Source organism: Pimephales promelas, chromosome 17, assembly GCF_988280905.1.
Source record: "Pimephales promelas chromosome 17, fPimPro1.hap1.1, whole genome shotgun sequence".
NCBI classification, from domain to species: Eukaryota; Metazoa; Chordata; class Actinopteri; order Cypriniformes; family Leuciscidae; genus Pimephales; species Pimephales promelas.
This window is the reverse complement of record NC_142785.1, coordinates 27,361,441-27,381,012: the sequence shown is the minus strand read 5'-3', so window position 1 is coordinate 27,381,012 and position 19,572 is coordinate 27,361,441. Positions and strand designations below refer to the sequence as shown.

The following is a 19,572-nucleotide window of genomic DNA, read 5'->3' as shown; positions in this document are numbered from 1 at the left end:
AATGAATTAAGGCCAGTTCACCAAGAATGAAAACTATGTAAGCATTCACACCAACAGCTGACCATGTTTTGTTTATTATAAACACATGCTGCAGATATGTCCTCTACCACTTTAAATGCTGTAGCTCTTTAAAGTCGGATGGATTTTGATTGGCTGTCAATATTTATATTGTTTTCCACAAGCTGGAAGAAAAAAAAATCTGAATGTGATTCTAACAATATTATTCCTTTGTTTTTTATCCTTACAGCGGTTTTGTTATCATATGACTATAACTTAACTTAGTTATAGGTACAGTTATCGACCTTGCCTAGTAATTTAGCAAACCCAGCACAACATTTTTGATTAAAAGGAAGTTATAATGGGCGGAAGTTGACTTTTTGATTAAGCATACCGAATGGGGGGAAAATCATGTGTTAACAGGAATGTGATAAAAATGCAAACTTTTATTTAGACAAATTTAAGCTTAAACACTCAAAGAAATAACTTGACAGGTTTGGTTGTATTTCCTATGGTAAGAAAGACTTTCAATTCTAAATAGATACATCTGCTAAAAAATTATTTAATTAACGTATAGATGGCCTCAAAGCAAGGACTAAAGGACACATTCTCAATTTTTATAATCACAGTGATTGGCGTCTACAACTCATCAGCAGAGTCACTATGGCTGCAAGCACAACACATGCTTACAGACACACACAGCGCATGTGAATTGTTTCTTGAGCATAGGTACAGGTGGGCTGGTTCTCAATCACACACACTTACCCAATCCGGCCTCTAAAGCCAGTGCAGTTTGTGTGCTGTCCTGCACTCAGGTGGAAACTTCAAAGCACATACGCCACACTCTCACAGCAACAGATACAGAGCAGGTAGGCACCATCTGCATTCTTAGTCGGTTTATTTATTCACCAGAAACGGGAATCACAGCTGACCTGTGAGAAGAAATAACAGTATTTAGAATTTACACTGAGTTAAAATGATCGTAAACTTAAATTTGGCAGAGAATTGATCCAGAGTCAGTGTTAAGATTGCATGGGTATTTTTTTTCAAAGGGCAAGAAATGGACAAAAATGTGAGTTTAGTCCTAAAGATCCGTCATCCTCCCTGAAAAGTGAATGCTAGTACTTGTTTCCTGTTGCTGTCAGACACAGATCAGGAAAGAGTCATGTGAGAAGCGATAAATCTAGTCTGATAAGTTTTTGGGGTGTTTGAGGAAGGGCTGAGTCAGGATATGGGTGACACTCGAGCTGCTTTAGGGAGGACAAGTTTTAAGCTTTAAATGAGAGGAAAAAATGTTGAGAACATGTTGTAATCTAAGAAAACACTAGACTCGAATGACCCACAAGCACAAAAACATTCGGCTGTTTTTTAAACTAATATAAGGGTGTATTTTTTTCCATACTTAAAATAGATGTGACCACCAAAAATATAATTATCTTGTAATGTATGTATTGAGGAGTATTTTTTTTGTTTGTTAACAAGCAATAAATGCATGCTTTTCAACTTTTAGACTGTAATAGGGAATTTTCTTGGAACATCTAAACAGCTGAACGAGCATAAAACATGATGTTGCATAAACAACATTCCAATTAGTTTCTATTAATCGTCAACTAATTCAATGCTGTGGTCACGTATTCCGGTGACATTAAAAATGTCAACATCTCGGTTTTCGATGTGTGCTTCGGGCAAAGATTAACGGAGCATGGCTAACAGTCCGAGTAATAAAGTGGTACTTTAAGCAATGTGGAAAAGTCCTTACAAGGTAACCAAACAACTTAGTTCTCATTTCAATTCCTCTTCAATCTTTGAGATTTAAACATGATTGCAAATAAAATAAATGTACTGCACCTGTAACCTGCACGTGCCATCTTCCAAGATCTTTGCTCGTATTAAAAGCTTTACGTAACATTAAACTTTGGGAGCTTGTGATGGAACTAGTAAAACTTTAGCTAAATAAAGTGCCTTTAACTTCCTGGGAACCGAGTAACTGAAGGTCATTATGGGTGGGACAGGGCCCAGGGCAAAGAAGTTCTGCTCCCCACATACAGGGTGGTTTCGTGTGACTGAACAGTGTGTATCTGCATGGACGTTATTTGCTTTGAGTGGGCAATGGGCATGTAATAGTCTTGTAAAGCCCTCGAGCAGTGCAGGAAACATAGCGGAGGTAAGCTGAACTGGGACTCCGACATTTAGAACATTGCCATATGTCCCACATGAGGGATTTAGGCATATGACCTTCTCCCCTGATTGTGAGAGATCAATCCGAGATGATCGCACACCATAAGGAACTGCACTTTAGACAAGTATCTTATAGAAATGACAATGACAGTGGCTGTAATGATCGCTCCTAAACCCAGAGCAATGTGTTCTGTGACAATCAAAAAAGGTTTGCAGACCAGACACACTAGCATTGATGCATGCAGCATTTCACTGTTTTGTCCACAGTGAAGTTTATCTCTAAATGAATGTGGTAGTCAGGTCAAAACAGTAAACATAGCAGAGAAGGCTGTTTATCTTTAAAAAAAAACAAAAAAAACACTTACAATAGTACTTGCGCCACAATGATTTGATAAAACATTGGCATCCTTTACTTGACCACATGATCCAGTAGTGGTGTCTGCCATGAGAGACGGTCATCTGAAGGACAAAGCAAAATTACACGATTTTAGTATATATATATATTGTCAGAATCTTTATTTCAACACAGTGTTTGACCCGTTTAGTAAATTGAGATAATATCTATGGAAGCACAAGATGCGATTTATGAGAAGTTCTGTCTTTTCAGTAACTTTAAATAATGTAACTGTACATTAAGACAGTTAACCTAAAGAATAAGTAAATGATAACAGTGTTTTCATTTAATGTCATAACAAAATCAGATGATATTATTTACATGTTAAACTGAACAAGGTCTGAAGCTTCAAGCTTTCACACACATATTCAAGCTTCAAAACAGATGCAAAAAATGCTATACTTTTGCACGTCATACAACAGCTTTGTGTGGCAAAGATAAAACATTTCTGAGGCTGTTAAATGCTGCTCAATTCAGGAACAAATTATGCAGGGCAGTTCGTGAACAAACAGTTTTTGTGACTCATATTAAAAAATGTATTAAAAATTAAGAATGTTACATTCATGCATTGGATATCAGTAATTTAGCAACCATGGAAAATTGTTCCTTGGTTGGTTCCTTTCCTTTTATGTTCTGCAGAAGAAAAAAGGTTAACATGAGGGTGTTTGAGGTGAACTATTCCTTAAATACATTTTAGGGCCCTAAACTGTGATAAATTACCTGGGAATCAGATCTAATTGAGCTATCTGAAGAGGCCATTGTAAATGTTGCCATCCTGGAACGCTGTAAATGGTTTATGCTCAACGATTGTCGTTAAGACATATTGGGCATGACGGGACGTGATGATGTGTAATTGGGAATGTTTGTGATACAGAGACTGCTTTGTGACCCACTCTAATGATCTAAATGCCACAACATGACTGTAAAACTCACAGTTCAGTATTCATGCTTTCAAGTTTACTATCAAATAAATCCATGTCTCAACGCAATAAATTTATTTTAAATGCTTTATGGTTTGCATTTGGCCAAACGTACATGAACAAATCTAAATCATAAATTTTAACTTGCTTTTGTGGTTGTCATTTTGTTGGAGCAAGACTGCAAATGTGACACTTTTTCCTTTCTCAGTTTATGCAGATATTATTATTATTATTATTAAGTATTCTACACGTATAAATAAGTAAGTATTCTGGTAGGATGGTGCACAGAAATTACACTCTTCACGCTTTAGGTCTAAATGGATAAAAGTAATAGTGGATATTGAGTTTGCAGTTGTAATTGCATAAACTTTTGGTTTTGTTTTTTCACACAAACATTCAACAGAGACAAAACCACAGGGCCTCATCCTTTTGTATCCCACAGTCATCCAAGATATTGGATGACATTTTGACTATTTCACATGATTACAGAAATATCAATCCATAATCTAAGTGGAACCTGCAGACCAGTATGGCTGGGTGGAGTATCGCGATCAGTTCAGAGGATGCTCACAGTGGTTTGGCTGTAATAGATCAGTCCACTGCCAAACGTTCTCCCAATGGAAAGCTTTTATTCTCTTTTCATTTACCAGGGTGTAGCAGTTCAGAGATGCTTCCTTTAATGGTTAATGGAGAAAGATCAGGACTCCACCCAGATAACAGCCTCTTGCATTCCTGGCTGAGCCCCCTTACCCAGAAGTAAGAAAATACCAAACCATTTATCAATGCGGAAATTTTCGTTTTTTTTTTTTGTTTTTTGTTTTTACAAATTGGGTTTGGGTTAATCCTTGCATAAAGAAGATTCAATTTAACCAGTGTAAATATTAGACAGAAATTACATTAGCTGCAGTCTGCGGTTTTTCTTCTTTGTCGCCATCTCTCTTTGGAATCTGCAATTGCAGTCATTCGCGGATTTATCAACTTTACACGCGTTGTAGTTCGACACGGCACAGCGTGGATGAACGCAATATTTGAGGAGAGTGTGCAGCTGTCAATCACCGCAAGTCATCAGAATCACATTATTCTTTTTGAAAGTACGACAAACATAATTTTCTCGAGAAAATATCATATGAACAAATAAGTAACATCCACTTTTGTTCTGGTTCTGACATTGCAGTTCTCCGCCATTAAATTGATAAGTTTATTTTTATCAAGTGTGAGAAAAGGCTATATAAATCTCCACCTCCAACATCCTCACACGCAATGTATCCTACTAGCCGAGACTCCTCCTTTATGTGTACAGATGTGACGTAATTACTAAATATAGCCTAAAGCCGAGACTCTTCTTTATGTGTACAGATGTGACGTAATGATTCAATATAACCTACTAGCCGAGACTCTTCTTTATGTGTACAGATGTGACGTAATTACTCAATATAGCCTATAGCCGAGACTCTTTTTTTATGTGTACAGATGTGACGTTATGACTCATTATTTTTGATGTAGAACAATGTCAAGACATTGTTATACATCAGGAACTGAATATATCATGAAATGTAAATGTCACAGGACATACCAGGATAGGGACTGAAATAAGAGGTATTACATTTTAAATGTAAAGTATGTGTCATAAATTAATGCATTTTCTATATTATAGTAAAATATACATAATCCATCAATTTATTGCATATACCGTACATTTGAAATATTTCAATATCAGAACTCCAGTCCTTCAATGCTTCACAGTAACAAATACAAAATTAGTGAAGGTGAAACAACAGGTCTGATGATAAATGAATAGCATGAGATTTAAATTACACTTAGTACTTAAATTACGCACAAACACATGTAAAAATTACTCGGCAACCCAAGCCAAGCTTACGAAGAAAGAAGAACTAAAAAGGCAACCGAGAATAGAAGATATTAGATTTCTCTAAGCACAACTGCTACACAATGCGGCAAGGTTTCTAAGAATCCCACAAACTGGAAAGATCACAATGGTTTGTCGCAATGAGGTTTGCATCTCTAGGCAACCAATCTATTATGATAAACTGTATTGACACTGGGCAAAGGGAACGCTGAAAAAAAGAATTACCAGTGATAAACATTCCCAGATTGCCATCTTAAAATAGATCCGGGAAGCCAAAACATACCAGTCAAACCAACATCCAACAACAATTCTGATGAAACACATGAATGAAGTTCTGACAAAAAATCCACAACTGGAAAAAAATATAGAAAAATCTTTTTCTTTCTTAGTATAGGCAATTTGTCAGTTACACAGCAGTAAGAAAGACAAACACAAATAATTGAATGGCAAGATTTTTTCAATGACTGTAAATGCCAATAAAAAGCTAGCCCATCCTCCTTGTCCAAAATAGCATGTTCGCTTTAACACTGAAAAAGACTGTTTACACGTTGTTTGGGATGGAGGCTATGTTTCCAGTGCTCAGCTGGAAGTACAGTAAATGCTTTGATAAAGGACAGGGAAGCATTTTAAATCAAAGTAATTGTCCGTTCACAGTCCAGTCCATGTTAAACACAAGATGTTCCTATTATGGTAGTGTGGAAAATGTCATCATTTGTGATGCATCTATGTGGTTAGGTGCGTGAAAGTGAGTGCATGAGAAATCATGGGTGTTGTGTGTGCGCAGAGAATTGACTTCACCAGGGGCAAAGTTAATGGTAAATGGACTGCATTTATATAGCGCTTTCATAGACCTAATGACCACCAAAGCACTTTACATATTGCCTCACATTCACCCATTCACACACACACTTATACACCGACGGCGGTGTCAGCCATGCAAGGCGCCATCCAGCTCGTCGGGAGCAGTTGGGTTAGATGTCTTGCTCACGGACACCTCAACACTTGGTCAGGTGGGACCGGGGATTGAACCACCAACCTTTCGGTTTGAACCACCAACCTTTCTGCCGCCCATAATCTGGTCATCATTACTAGCAGATATGTATTTACATAGTCTTCCATTCATAAATGTTATGTATGTGTTTTATGTACAAGGGTGTTCATGTTTGCGCTTGTGCGTAAAACTGCAAACAAAAGTCTGTATATCATCCAGCTCAAGAGGGGAAGTCCACGGCGTACGGTTTCTGTTTAGCGTTGACACAAATTATGTTCAAAAACAGACAAAAAGGTCCGTTATACAGGCCATGAAGTGTCTAAACCTGTTCCAGAACATCTGTTTGCAAAACTAAATTCGGTGGAAACATTTTAATAAGCTATAGCTGATTTCTTCACAACAGGGAAAATATAGAGCAACATGCTTTGACTTGAGGTAAAAGGGGAAGGCACCTGTCAGCTGCTGTCTCACAGAACTACATGTACATATGTATTTGACACCCTGTCTAAGCTTTGAAGTCAGATTTTTGTATCCCCCTTTTCTTTTTCAAAACTTTAAGCAGGGTACAATGTGGATTATGTCAAAAGATCCGGTGCCTGTTATGCTCCAGGATTCCATTTGGCGTCCTCAAGTTGAGCTTGTGTTAAGTCATCTCCATAAAATGGCCAAGCCACTGACCGAAACCCTTTTCTTGTTCCACACATCACCACCCAGCCTTAAAGTTGGCCCTAACACAACTGCGTTTGGTGCTTATGACCAAGGGACAAAGTATAGTGGTGTTAAAAAAAAAAAAAGATCTCGTAAAGGTTTGCAAATACTAAATTTAGCATTGTGTACTAAAACACAATACCACACTGTGGGTAAGCCTTATTTACATCCAACAAAAACATCCAATTCAAGCCATATTTTACAAGTTAATGACACACTGTTTACTGATAAACCATGCAAAAAAAGCCAACCTGCCACCTGAAAAAATTAAGTATTCCACAGAAAAACAAATACCTACAGTTTATATATAAAATTACTAATTTTACCTGTCCAAAAGCCTTATTAAAATCCACTGAATTGTCAGAGGCACGCTCGACTACATGGAATACAACATTTTAAATGCCACTCATAACAGTTACTGTAACAAACAAAGATGAGTTTAGTGTAAATGAAACATTAGTTTAGTGCAAAGAAATAGATCAAATCATGTGTTTTTGTAACAGTGTTGTGTAAGCACTGTAAAGGCCCGTTCACACCAAGTATGATGTCTATAAACACATATAACGATAAGTGTCCACACCAGCGGACGATTTCATTCTGTTTATTCTAAGCTTGCGCTGCAGTTATGCCATCTGCCAGTTTTAAGCACTTGAGATCTATAAAGTTTTGTGTATTCTGTTTGTGTATTTGTGTATTGTGCTATCATTGTTTTTATCTTTCATCAGCTGGAAAAAAAAAGTTGTGAAAGTGATTTTAACAATATCGTTTCTCTGTGCCGTTATCGTTAGCTGAAATACACTCACCTAAAAGATTATAAGGAACACCATACTAACAGTGTTTAACCCCTTTTCGCTTCAGAACTGCCTTAATTCTACGTGGCATTGATTCAACAAGGTGCTGAAAGCATTCTTTAGAAATGTTGGCCCATATTAGGATAGCATCTTGCAGTTGATGGAGATTTGTGGGATGCACATCCAGGGCACGAAGCCCCCGTTCCACCACATCCCAAAGATGCTCTACTGGGTTGAGATCTGGAGATGGGGGCCATTTTAGTACAGTGAACTCATTGTCATGTTCAATAAACCAATTTGAAATGATTCAATCTTTGTGACATGGTGCATTATCCTGCTGGAAGTAGCCATCAGAGGATGGGTACATGGTGGCCATAAAGGGATGGATATGGTCAGAAACAATGCTCAGGTAGGCCGTGGCATTGAAACGATGCCCAATTGGCACTAAGGGGCCTAAAGTGTGCCAAGAAAACATCCCCCACACCATTACACCACCACCACCAGCCTGAACAGTGGTAACAAGGCATGATGGATCCACGTTATAATTCTGTTTACGCCAAATTATCATCTAAAAGTCTCAACAGAAATTGAGCCTCATCAGACCAGGCAACATTTTTCCAGTCTTAGAAAATAAGAAAAAAAAAATAATAATGCATGGCCTCTTAGGGCTTCTGTAGTTATGTGATCTGTATATGTTTGCATGATTCTATGGGTAACTGTGAATCTGACTTAGCATTTCTCTCATCTCTAGACTAAGGCAGGATGAACCCAGGCATGGTGCAGTATTCCGGAGTGAAGTGCAGTGACGACATTTGTAGTGTGCTCACAGACGACAACTATTTCTCCAAGAAGAAACGATATGTAAGAAAAGATGGGAGCTGTAACATGGTGGTGCAACACGTTCCAGAGAATTGGCTTCTCTGGGTCACCGACATCTTCACCACCCTGGTGGAGATCCGCTGGAGGGTCATGTTCTTGACATTTGCTCTTTCCTACATTTTATCATGGCTCTTTTTTGGAATTTTGTTCTGGATCATTGCGCTGGCCCACGGAGATATGAAAGACCCCAACAATGAGCCATGTGTTTATGAGGTTCGAAGTTTTACAGCTGCTTTTCTATTCTCATTAGAGACCCAAACCACCATTGGTTATGGCTTTCGGGGCATGTCAGAGAACTGCATGATCGCCATCATCGTAGTTACCATCCAAGACGTCATCAGTGTCTTCATTGACACTTTCGTCATCGGCATTGCCGTCGCCAAGATGGCATCTGCCCGTAAGAGAGCCCAAACAGTTGGGTTCAGCAATTGTGCAGTGATAAGCTTACGTGACGGTCACCTGTGCCTGTCGTGGCGGGTCGGGGACTTCCGAAGGAACCACATGGTAGAAGGGACAGCTCATGCACAGCTGGTAAAGCACCTGGCACACAGCACAGGGAAAGTTGAAGTTACATACAAAGACCTCAAGATTGAAGAGAACAACATAATCCTGGCCACCCCAACAACCATAGTTCATAAAATCAGTCCTGGCAGTCCTCTATACAAGGTGAGCTTGCAGGACCTGAGGAAGGAGAGCTTCGAGCTGGTGGTCTCTTTCACCTACACAGACGACTGCACAGGCATCCTTCACCAGACACGCACATCCTACACGCCAAGCGAGATTCTGTGGGGCCAGCACTTTCAAGAGATGATCAGGGTCACCCGCAAGAACTACAGAGTGGACTACGCCCTGTTCAACCACACAGTTAAAGTCCCGGTCCCAGAATTAAGCGCAGAGGAGTACGACCTAAAGAAGAACTCTCAACAGCCAAAACACAAACCACTCCACATAAGTTCTCCAACGGCAGCTGTGGAATTGGTTAATGGGAATAGTCTTGAGGCACAAAAAGCATCCACCAGCAGTGCTGTCCAAGAACACGAGCTTTAACAGTGGCCTTGATACATCCTGACTCTGCTATAGCACTTTGAAATGAGGCTTCCTCAAAGGCATCACTACTGTAAGAAATAGGGCACTTATATATTAGATAATATACTTGCAGGTGTGCTGTCTGTCAGTTAAAAGAAAGATCTTAAAAAGGCCCTTCTAATAGTATCCTGGACAAATAATGGAAGATCACATTAAAGCCGTGCAGGTAGTTTGGCTTTGACGAGAAACAATTTAGAGCACTACTTTTAGTAATATAAAACTTTTAAAGTAATATAAAAGTTGTGTTTGAATAGTATTTTAATTATGTTCTATATTGCATGTACTATTTAGCAGCTTTGCACAAAACTAAATATCTATTTGTACAAAATGCACACACATCTGTACAGAGATCACAGATGCAGTAAAGATTTGATGTGTATTAGAGACTCCTCTATGACTTTGAAGGTTCTTTGATATTCAGATATGTAAAAAAAAAAAAATCCTTGATAAAATTATGACCCCAAAACCTTGACCTACATAAGAGGAAATGGATCAATTATAATGACAGTGATGTTAACCTGACCAAACTGTGGTCAGTCAGTGTATCTCTTTGGCATTAGCTGAGGAAGTGCAGAACATTGTTCCACCTTATTTTGCAAAGTGGTTAATCTTTCCGTCCAAACTACTAATAAAATATTTTGGAAAAAGAGCCCCAGTGACAATTTTCAGTATTAACACAGCATGTATCCACTTACCCAAAGAACAATCTAACGGGTGATAAATGATCATTTAGATATAATTTTACAGTCTACGATGTATGACCACCCACCCACCCTATAGATCGAGTGTATATTAAACAAATTGATCATGCAACCACAAAGATGACCATGATTTTTAGAGAAACAAATTATTTGTTATTGTTCTATACAAATAATTTAGCATGACAGAAAAGCTCAAGGTGTCCTCTTCAAGACAGACCAGGACTTAGAACAGTGGCATGTATGGTCTCGGAGATATTAACAAAAAACATATGTCTACTTACTACAATGAATAAAATTGCTGGGTTTTGGGAGGTTTTCCTGAAAGAGTGAAGTCTCCAGCCCTCCACCTTGTGGTTGGATGCAGTGCTGTCCAAGCATCGCCTTAAATTAGGCTGAAAGGTAAACAGAGGCCGGACAGCTCATGTACCACGTTTTTCACCTATAAATAGTCTGTATTATTTATAGACTTGAACAAGAAAGTAACTAAAATAAGCACTTTGCAACAGCTTCACAAATAAAAGTTTAACACGGCTCATTACTTATCACAAGTAAGCAATGTGTGACACGCAGCAGCCAGGAAGGGCAAAGGCCTGTGGAACACTTACTGCTGGGTTTTCATTGGAACACTTATAAAGAAATGAGAAACATTCATCTGATTAAACAATACATGATCATTAATCTCTTTCACAAGAGTCTAACTCCCAACAATATAGGCCTACATTCATTTTATAAGATGCTGGAAAACAAAGAGTAAAGCTGTGGATATAACTACTATGAATCTTAGACATTTATTGATCACATTTCATAATAGAAAATCCCAGAATAACACATTTCAAAACTGCATGACTTCAAAGTTTTGGTCAATGCTATAATACAGACTAAAAGGCCACAATAGTCTTTCATATTAAATTATTTTTATATATATATATATTAAATTATTTTAAATTATATTTATATATATTTACAGAATTTATTTAGTGGTTATTTTTTTTAATAAAGTATTTGGCTTAAAGGTAAATGGTATCCATATTGCATTTGATCTCACTATCAACACGTGACATCTAAAGTGCAGTTTCTAAAATGTTTTTTCTTTTTCTTTTTTTGGTAAAAATAAGTTCCATAAACTCACAAAACAAGATACATGTCCTAGTTTAATCTCTGAAGTCAATCTTGGAATTACACAATTGTTTTCAGTTTACTGGACTTTACTGGCATTTCCACAGCGAAACCTGTGTGGATTTTTCTCCCGCCCAAACATGTTTGTCTCTTTTGTCGTCATGGGTCGTTAACTATGGACACTTGTTTTCGCCACAGAATAAAAAATAAATAAGGTAACTGCAACTTTTTTTGTGTCACAATTCTGACTTTTTTTCTTTGCAATTGCGAATCTATACATCTTGCAATTCTGACTTTCAGATATTCAGTTAGAGTCGAGATATAATGTCGGTGCTATAAAATCAGAATTGTGAGATATAAACTCACAATTGCGAGGGGAAGATTTTATAAAATAATTTATAAAATAAACTTTTTTTTATCCAAAATGTGAGTTTAAATCTCGCAATTCTGACATTATAACTCACAATTTAAATTTTTTATAATCGCAATTGAGAGATAAAATTCGCATATCTTTTAAAATGTTTTATGGGTGGCGGAAACATCTTCCATTGCTAACTCATGTTTCAAATCACCATGCGATTTTATTTATGACTTGTAAACAGGTAATAACCGTTTGTTTTGTCGTAGTAATCGAATTCCTAATGGTTAACTTACCTCAGACAAACTGGACTTGTTTTTATGAGCGTCTACATAGCGCATTCTGAAAAAAACTTGTAACGTTACTGTGGTTGTACTGTTTGAAAACAATGTTGAAGCCTTTTTTTACAGTCTACGGTTGAAACACATACTTGTGACAAAGCACACATACTTTTTAGACACCCGCAACCTTTTGTTTTGGCTTCCTTGGAGGGGATTCAAGCCTTAAATCGCACGCTGCTGTTCTCTATTTCAATTTCTGTTAGTCTTAGTAGAACTGTTGTTTTATCCGCGCGTGAAACTCTCCCTCTCATCGGATTGGCCGGCTTTAAGAGAGGGGGCGTGACTAGCCGGTGCGTGTCGTTAAAATGGGTTTGAAGCCTAGAAGAAACAGCACATGAGTTACCGCACGCCGCATATACAAGAAGAGAAACGTGGAGATTGCTGTTCTTATGCTTCATATCAAATGCTATTAATATATTCCGTGGAGAGAACAAGATCAATGAGAAGACAGTGTGTGGATAGTAAAAACCATTCGTTGGATATGTATATATGAGAACTGTTTCGTGTTCATTTACAAATGGTAAGGTCATACATATTATTTGCTGAAATGTTTTGTTATTGTATGCACACTGTTAATAAATGTTGTCTATTTGACGATACGAGGTGTTTTGTGCTGTGCATTTGAATGAAGAATGATCTCGGAGATCTCAGTTAGCCTATATTTGACTTTTTGAAACAGACAATCTAATAGTTTGTGAACATTATTGAGCTCTCTGTTACAATTGTATATGAAACCCTATCTCAGAAAAAGCATAAAAGAAAAGACTTTGTCAAAAAGTCTCAGTTTAATATTATTGCTGTCTAGGAGAAACACTGTTTTCATTCTTGATCTTTCTTAGGGGAAGATGAGGATTAATTAAAGTTAATTTCTGACCTTCAGGCACATGCCACTACAATGAAAGATATGAGAGTGTGATTACTATTTGCTTTTTATTTTATCTAAAGACAAATATACAAGTGACACAGAATTTTAATTGTCTAATTACTTTAAGCACATCTTAAGGAGTCCTTTAAAAGAAGGAAACTGAGGAATAAGGTTTAGGGAATATCTTTGCCTCCCACACCTGTTGACTTCTCCATATAACAGACTTCACCCGCATGACAAATTTGCCTTATAAAACATATGGGGTTTAGTGCTGCAGTATGTGCATTGCTGCATGAAACATATGACTAATTGTTATATAGCCTATTATTGTTTTAAACTGAGCTCACTGTTGCTAAGTGTGCGTTTGTCTAATATATTTGGAGCACAGCTGCGCTCAGCAGTTGTCAGGCGTCAGTCGGCCGACAGACACGCAGATCCTCTTTTCTGCCTTGAACACTCAGATACTTTCAATTGGCAGCTAAATTAGTGCTTAACTTATTTTTCAAGAACATGCACACCACATAGTGTAAACTGTTAACAGAGATAATAGTGCAAAAGGAATTTCCATAAAATATGCACGCATGTTTTAAAAATATTAATCCTAGTTTGATCATTCAAAAGAATGTAGACTTTTATGTAACATTTTCCATTGGTCCTCACTGGTCCACGCCGTCAAAATAAACATCTTTCCTGGATATAAACACAGTCATATTATGTTTCATGTAAGAAATAATGGCATCTATCAACCTGCTCCTATCTGAATGTCTGTCTGGCCACAAGTGAAAATGGTCTTTAGTAGAATGTTAAACCAAAAGAAATAAACAGCTTACTTTTGATCTAGATGGCAAACATTTGTTCACTACTAAAGTAATTTAAGTAGTTGTACATACAAATATATTCTCATGCTCTTTCTCAAATTGATTGTGTCATTCACTTTTACTCGCTCTCTTTTCTCTGCATGCCAGGCATCTGCTAAATAAGATAAAATAGGACCTTTCTTTTTGGTTGCTAGGAACATTGAGGGCAGAATATGAGCTTTAATGAGTAGTGTTTTATCCCTCCTCAGGGAATTGTCACAGGGCTGTCATTATACTACTGAGAGAGAAGATGAGGTCCCACAAGACAAGCTCTCAAGTCAACAAGCCTTGTCCCAGACCCTGCTCTGCACCCTACTGAAAACCAGTCTAAGCTTGTTTTTACCTTCGCTGATGTTTAAGCAATAGTTCAGAATGTTATGTACTTTAAGAAAGGAATTAAGTGGGGCACAAGAATACATTTGATCAGAATGCATGCATTTTGCCGCTGACTTAATGAGTCTTTCCCTTTTTAAAACACTTTAAATGTCAATAATCCTTTAGGGAACTGGTCTTATTGTATATGACACTGTTTGTTCATGCAAAAGATAAGCTGTTTCAGCTTTTGACATGAAGTATTTGTGATGACATTCTGCAAGACAGTCTTTAAAAGCACTTATTGTTCAATATACTAAAAATATGAAACCTATTAAATATACTGAAGGTACTGTAATTGTTCTGAGTAGAGCTTTCTAAACGCCTCTATTGGCAAGATGAGTTTTTGCCTATTTAAATTAGTGCATTGGTAAGGGACATACATGACTGAACAAAGCAATTTTCCATTCACCATACCCTGATCAGCACAGTATGTGAAAATGGGTATTATTAATGGTCCTGTGGGCAATTACACTATACAGTAGGAGAGCACGTAAACAGACAGGTTGCTATTGCCATCAAGTAATGTGGGGCACTGCCTGGTTAAATATCATTGTTTTGATTAAAATTACAAATGAACTTTTTAAAAAAATGTATTGTTAATTGACAAAGGTTTTTGGTGCAGTTGGTAATTGAAATTATGACACAATGAAAAAAATTAATAAAAAAAAGTCACATGTAAAATAATATTTGTCAACATTGGCTAATAAAACTGATGATCATTAATAAAAAAATAAGTTGGGGGGAAAAAAACCTGACGATCAAGAAAAACAACCTCTACTCTTTACTTCACAGCCTCACTGAGCTAATGATTTAGAAAAGTCTGACTTGTGTTCTGTTATTTGGACTATTTTGGTCTTATTGGCTAAAACTGCTGAGTTTTTTTTTTTCTCAGTCTGAAAGGAATGGTCAGGGTCCTCTTAAGTTTCAAAGTATGAGTTTTTGATTAAGCACATACCATGTATCAAAGTTAGTATTATTTGATGTGATACTAAATTCACTGGGAAATGTTAGCATTATGATTTAATCAGTGTAGAAACGTATTAGTTCAAGCTGAGACTTGCATGAGAATGCGTGAGAATTACTGTATGTGCATCACGTTGGTCTGAGAGACACGTGTGCTTTTAGAGCCAAAGTCAATTTTTAGTGATTATGTTAATTTAGCAACTGAGACTGAAACAAATTTTCAGTGAGAATGCTGAGTTTACAGTCTGTGCCAATTAACATGCCAATTAATGTGTATCTTGTTTCCTGTTTTTGGTAGGACATTTGATCGATGATATCACCAGAGCAGATGCGAACGGAGTGATCGCCCCATCCTTGGCCCTTTCTGTCAATCAAAAGGTCCAACTGGAGCAAAGAGACGCCTCCTGCGTCCGGCTCTGAACAGCCCCACCATTTCCTGCTTGTGTTGGTCCCCGTGAGTGTTTCAAAACTGTTTCTCCAACGCTTTTTCCAGAAACTAAGACTGTTTTCCAAAGCAGAAACAGCACAGACCTCCCAGACTGAGGTGATGGGAAGTGTGCGGGCCAACCGCTACAGCATTGTGTCATCAGAGGAGGACGGAATGAAGTTGGCCACTGCTGCGGTGCCAAATGGGTACGGTAACGGGAAGAACAAGGTTCTCACCCGTCACCAAACCCAGAGCAGGTTTGTCAAGAAAGATGGACACTGCAACGTGCAGTTCATCAACGTAAGCGAGAAGAGCCAGCGATACCTGGCCGACATCTTCACCACGTGCGTTGACATTCGTTGGCGGTGGATGTTCGTTATCTTCTGCTTGGCCTTTCTGCTGTCGTGGTTATTTTTTGGATGTATCTTCTGGCTGGTCGCAATATTCCACGGAGACCTGGAAAACGGCAGTCCCAAATGCGTCTCCAACGTCAGCACCTTCACGGCTGCCTTTCTCTTCTCCATCGAGACGCAGACCACCATCGGCTATGGCTATCGCTATGTTACAGACGAGTGCCCCATCGCGGTGTTCATGGTTGTGTTTCAGAGCATAGTCGGCTGCATCATCGACGCCTTCATCATTGGTGCTGTCATGGCTAAGATGGCAAAGCCCAAGAAGAGGAACGAGACGCTGGTGTTCAGCCACAATGCTACGATGGCCATGAGGGACAATAAGCTGTGTCTGATGTGGAGGGTGGGCAACTTGCGCAAAAGCCACCTGGTGGAAGCCCACGTTCGGGCTCAGCTCCTCAGATCTCGCACCACGGCCGAGGGAGAGTTCATCCCTCTGGACCAGATGGACATCGACGTGGGCTTTGACAGTGGCATTGACCGCATCTTCTTGGTGTCACCAATCACCATCGTCCATGAGATCGACGAGGACAGCCCTTTCTATGACATGAGCAAACAAGAACTGGAGAACTCGGACTTTGAAATCGTGGTTATCCTGGAGGGCATGGTGGAGGCCACGGCCATGACCACCCAGTGCCGTAGCTCCTACGTGGCCAGCGAGGTCCTGTGGGGACACCGCTTTGAGCCCGTCCTCTTTGAGGAGAAAAACTATTACAAAGTAGACTACTCTCGCTTTCACAAGACCTACGAAGTCCCCAGCACCCCGTTGTGCAGCGCGAGGGACCTTGCTGAGAAAAAATATATCCTATCCAACTCAAATTCTTTTTGCTATGAGAATGAGGTGGCCCTTTCAAACAAAGACGAGAAAGAGGAAGGGAACGGGGACAGCCTAGGCCCTGGCGGGACGAACACGGACACTAGCTCAGACTCTGACCACAGCCAGGCCACCGTTCCCTTAGAACCGCGGCCTCTACGGCGGGAATCCGAAATATGACTGTGCGGATCTAACGGGAAGGTTTAACAGACACCTCTTCATACAGGCACATTGAGCTGAACTGAGCCCCTCGGCGAGGCAGACTCGAACGGTACAGTTGCGAGGAGGGATCGACAGAGAAACTGTACAAGTGTGTTCTTACGAATATGCATGGTTAAATAAAACACAGCATAGAGGCACTGCACAGCTAATGAAGAATGCACATCAAGGGAGGAGAAGAGAGAGTTTCCCAATTAGGCGACACTACCTTTTTAGACCGTTGCTTCTGAATGACATGAAGCAGAGAGGTTTGTAACTGGTTGGCAAAACTTGAAAATGAGCAGGCATGTGTCCATGTGCAGTTGTCCAACAATGTAAGAACAGTTCAGACCAATATAGTAGACTGATGCTGCTACCAAAGTTGATAATATCATTATTTGTCGGTATAGAAAATTTACAAGCAGATATTTCGTTCTGTCAATTTAATTAGTTCATTGAAATAACACTATACAAATGAGGGGAAAAAAAACACAGCGAAGAGTGTTAGTCAATGTCTTAAGGATCATTAAAAAGTCCTGTTCCTACCATCTAGTTAATTATTCCATTATCCCCTCTTTCCCTTTTCTATTTGAGTCCGCTTTGTGTGAGCCACGGGTATTTCTGGAACAGACTTGCGGGGGGCTTAGGTGGGGGACCTCTATTTGGGAAAATAGACAACTCAGTGAATGTTCTTCATCTTTTTTTAGAAGAAACATGAAGTTGGAAGCCCTCCGCAGTACATTTCAGGTTATCTGAAACGAAAAACGCACAGGACCATGCCTGTTTATTGCGATATATAACGGACAGGGTCTTTAGATCAGTATCAGAATGAGAATCACAGTCGTCATGTCCACAGGGACAAAGAGAGTGAACGTGTTAATGAATGTCTTTCTACAAGTGCTGCTATGTTGCATATTATATAGAGTTTTAGACTTAAACCAAAGAGTATTCAAAATGATCTTTCAAAAAGAATGCATCAAATTATTTTATTAGACATAGGACAATAGGACAAGTCATGACGTGGAGTAAAAATATATATATTTGTAAGTGAAAATAAATGTTTTTTCTGTTTGCTTATGCACATATATGGTTTATTTTTCTTAATTATTTTCTTATTCTAAGCCAAATAAAGACTACGAATAACAAAGCCCATTGGAAATAAGACAGCTACAGGTTAGCTTACCTTATTTTCAAACCGCTACTCCCACCTTTTCATCCCTTAACTTCAGTGTTACTCTAGTTTAGTGCTACATACAGTAAGTGTTTGGGTTGGAAAATGTTGCTAGTTGAAAACCTTCAGATTTGAGGTTCTAGGGTTTAGGGTTTTATTGCAAAGACACGGGACAGAAAACAGAATCCACTCTCCCTTCAGACTTTAAACCTCTCTAATAATTGATTATTTCTCAATCAACTCTAACCTCTCGTCTTGCCTGACAAACTGCAATACAACCCTAATGACTTGTTTGGCAGGTGTACCAAGAACTGTAGGACTGGGTAATTAGACTGAGATCATGGTACTGTGATCCAATGACAATCAGAGCACAGAATCTGAGCTCAGAACCGCACTTGCACACAAAATGTGCTCCTGAGATATCACTTGACGTTTGATTGTGATGTCTAACTTGAGGTCTCCTCTCACCTTCGCTTTTTAAAAACCTGAAGTAACCCAAAACAGCCACTAGAGCACGTTCTCTGGAAAGCTCTATAAAAGGAGACAATAAAATGATAGGATATTTATTTTGAAATTACTGCACGTTATATGGCTGTGTTAAACATACAAAAGAGTATAAATCGCAACTTTTCCTTTTCTTGACGTCATATTTCAAAATAAACTCAAGATGAACAGCCAATTATGCAGTCGAACTAGTTTACACTGGTCTACTGTTGGCTCGTTCGAAGGAAACGCTCCTTTTAACGACTGTGGGTCTATGGGCAGCATTTATTTCTCTTTGTTGTAAATATCCCCGTACTTTTTGCAGTTGCTTTTGTACCAGTCTTCCCTATTGTACTGAAAGAAAACAATGGAATGTACAGATTTTTATATTATGATAAATATTATTGTTGTTCTTATTATAATAATTATTATTATTATTATTGTAATTATTATTGTACATGCTATTTTATTTCTTTTTTCAATAAAACGAGATTGAATGGACAAAGGTCATTGTGTTCCTTGGGTAACTTGGATTTGTAAGTTCTTTAAATAAACATTGGAAACACTGGAAAGACTCACCATAACACATAAAACACAGAAATACAGCCTGAATTTTGTCAGGCCATTAAATTGTCTAAAGCTGCTAAATAATATTCTATAAAGACATCTTCAGCTCTTCACA

General features: G+C 38.5%; 2 protein-coding genes across 2 annotated transcripts; both read left to right on the top strand.

The window, feature by feature from the left end:
* The first annotated feature begins 755 nt into the window (after nt 1-755).
* Nucleotides 756-10,198, top strand: kcnj16a (potassium inwardly rectifying channel subfamily J member 16a). The gene is made up of 2 exons (XM_039665262.2): nt 756-866; nt 8,598-10,198. Exon 2 carries the CDS (start codon nt 8,609-8,611, stop codon nt 9,770-9,772), a length of 1,164 nt encoding a protein of 387 aa, XP_039521196.2. The 5' UTR covers nt 756-866; nt 8,598-8,608; the 3' UTR covers nt 9,773-10,198.
* Nucleotides 10,199-11,509: 1,311 nt separating this feature from the next.
* On the top strand, nt 11,510-18,874 carry kcnj2a (potassium inwardly rectifying channel subfamily J member 2a). Its single transcript, XM_089122317.1, has 2 exons — nt 11,510-12,847; nt 15,686-18,874. The coding sequence occupies exon 2, from the start codon at nt 15,935-15,937 to the stop codon at nt 17,216-17,218; it is 1,284 nt and encodes a 427-aa protein (XP_088978443.1). The 5' UTR covers nt 11,510-12,847; nt 15,686-15,934; the 3' UTR covers nt 17,219-18,874.
* Nucleotides 18,875-19,572: the final 698 nt, after the last annotated feature.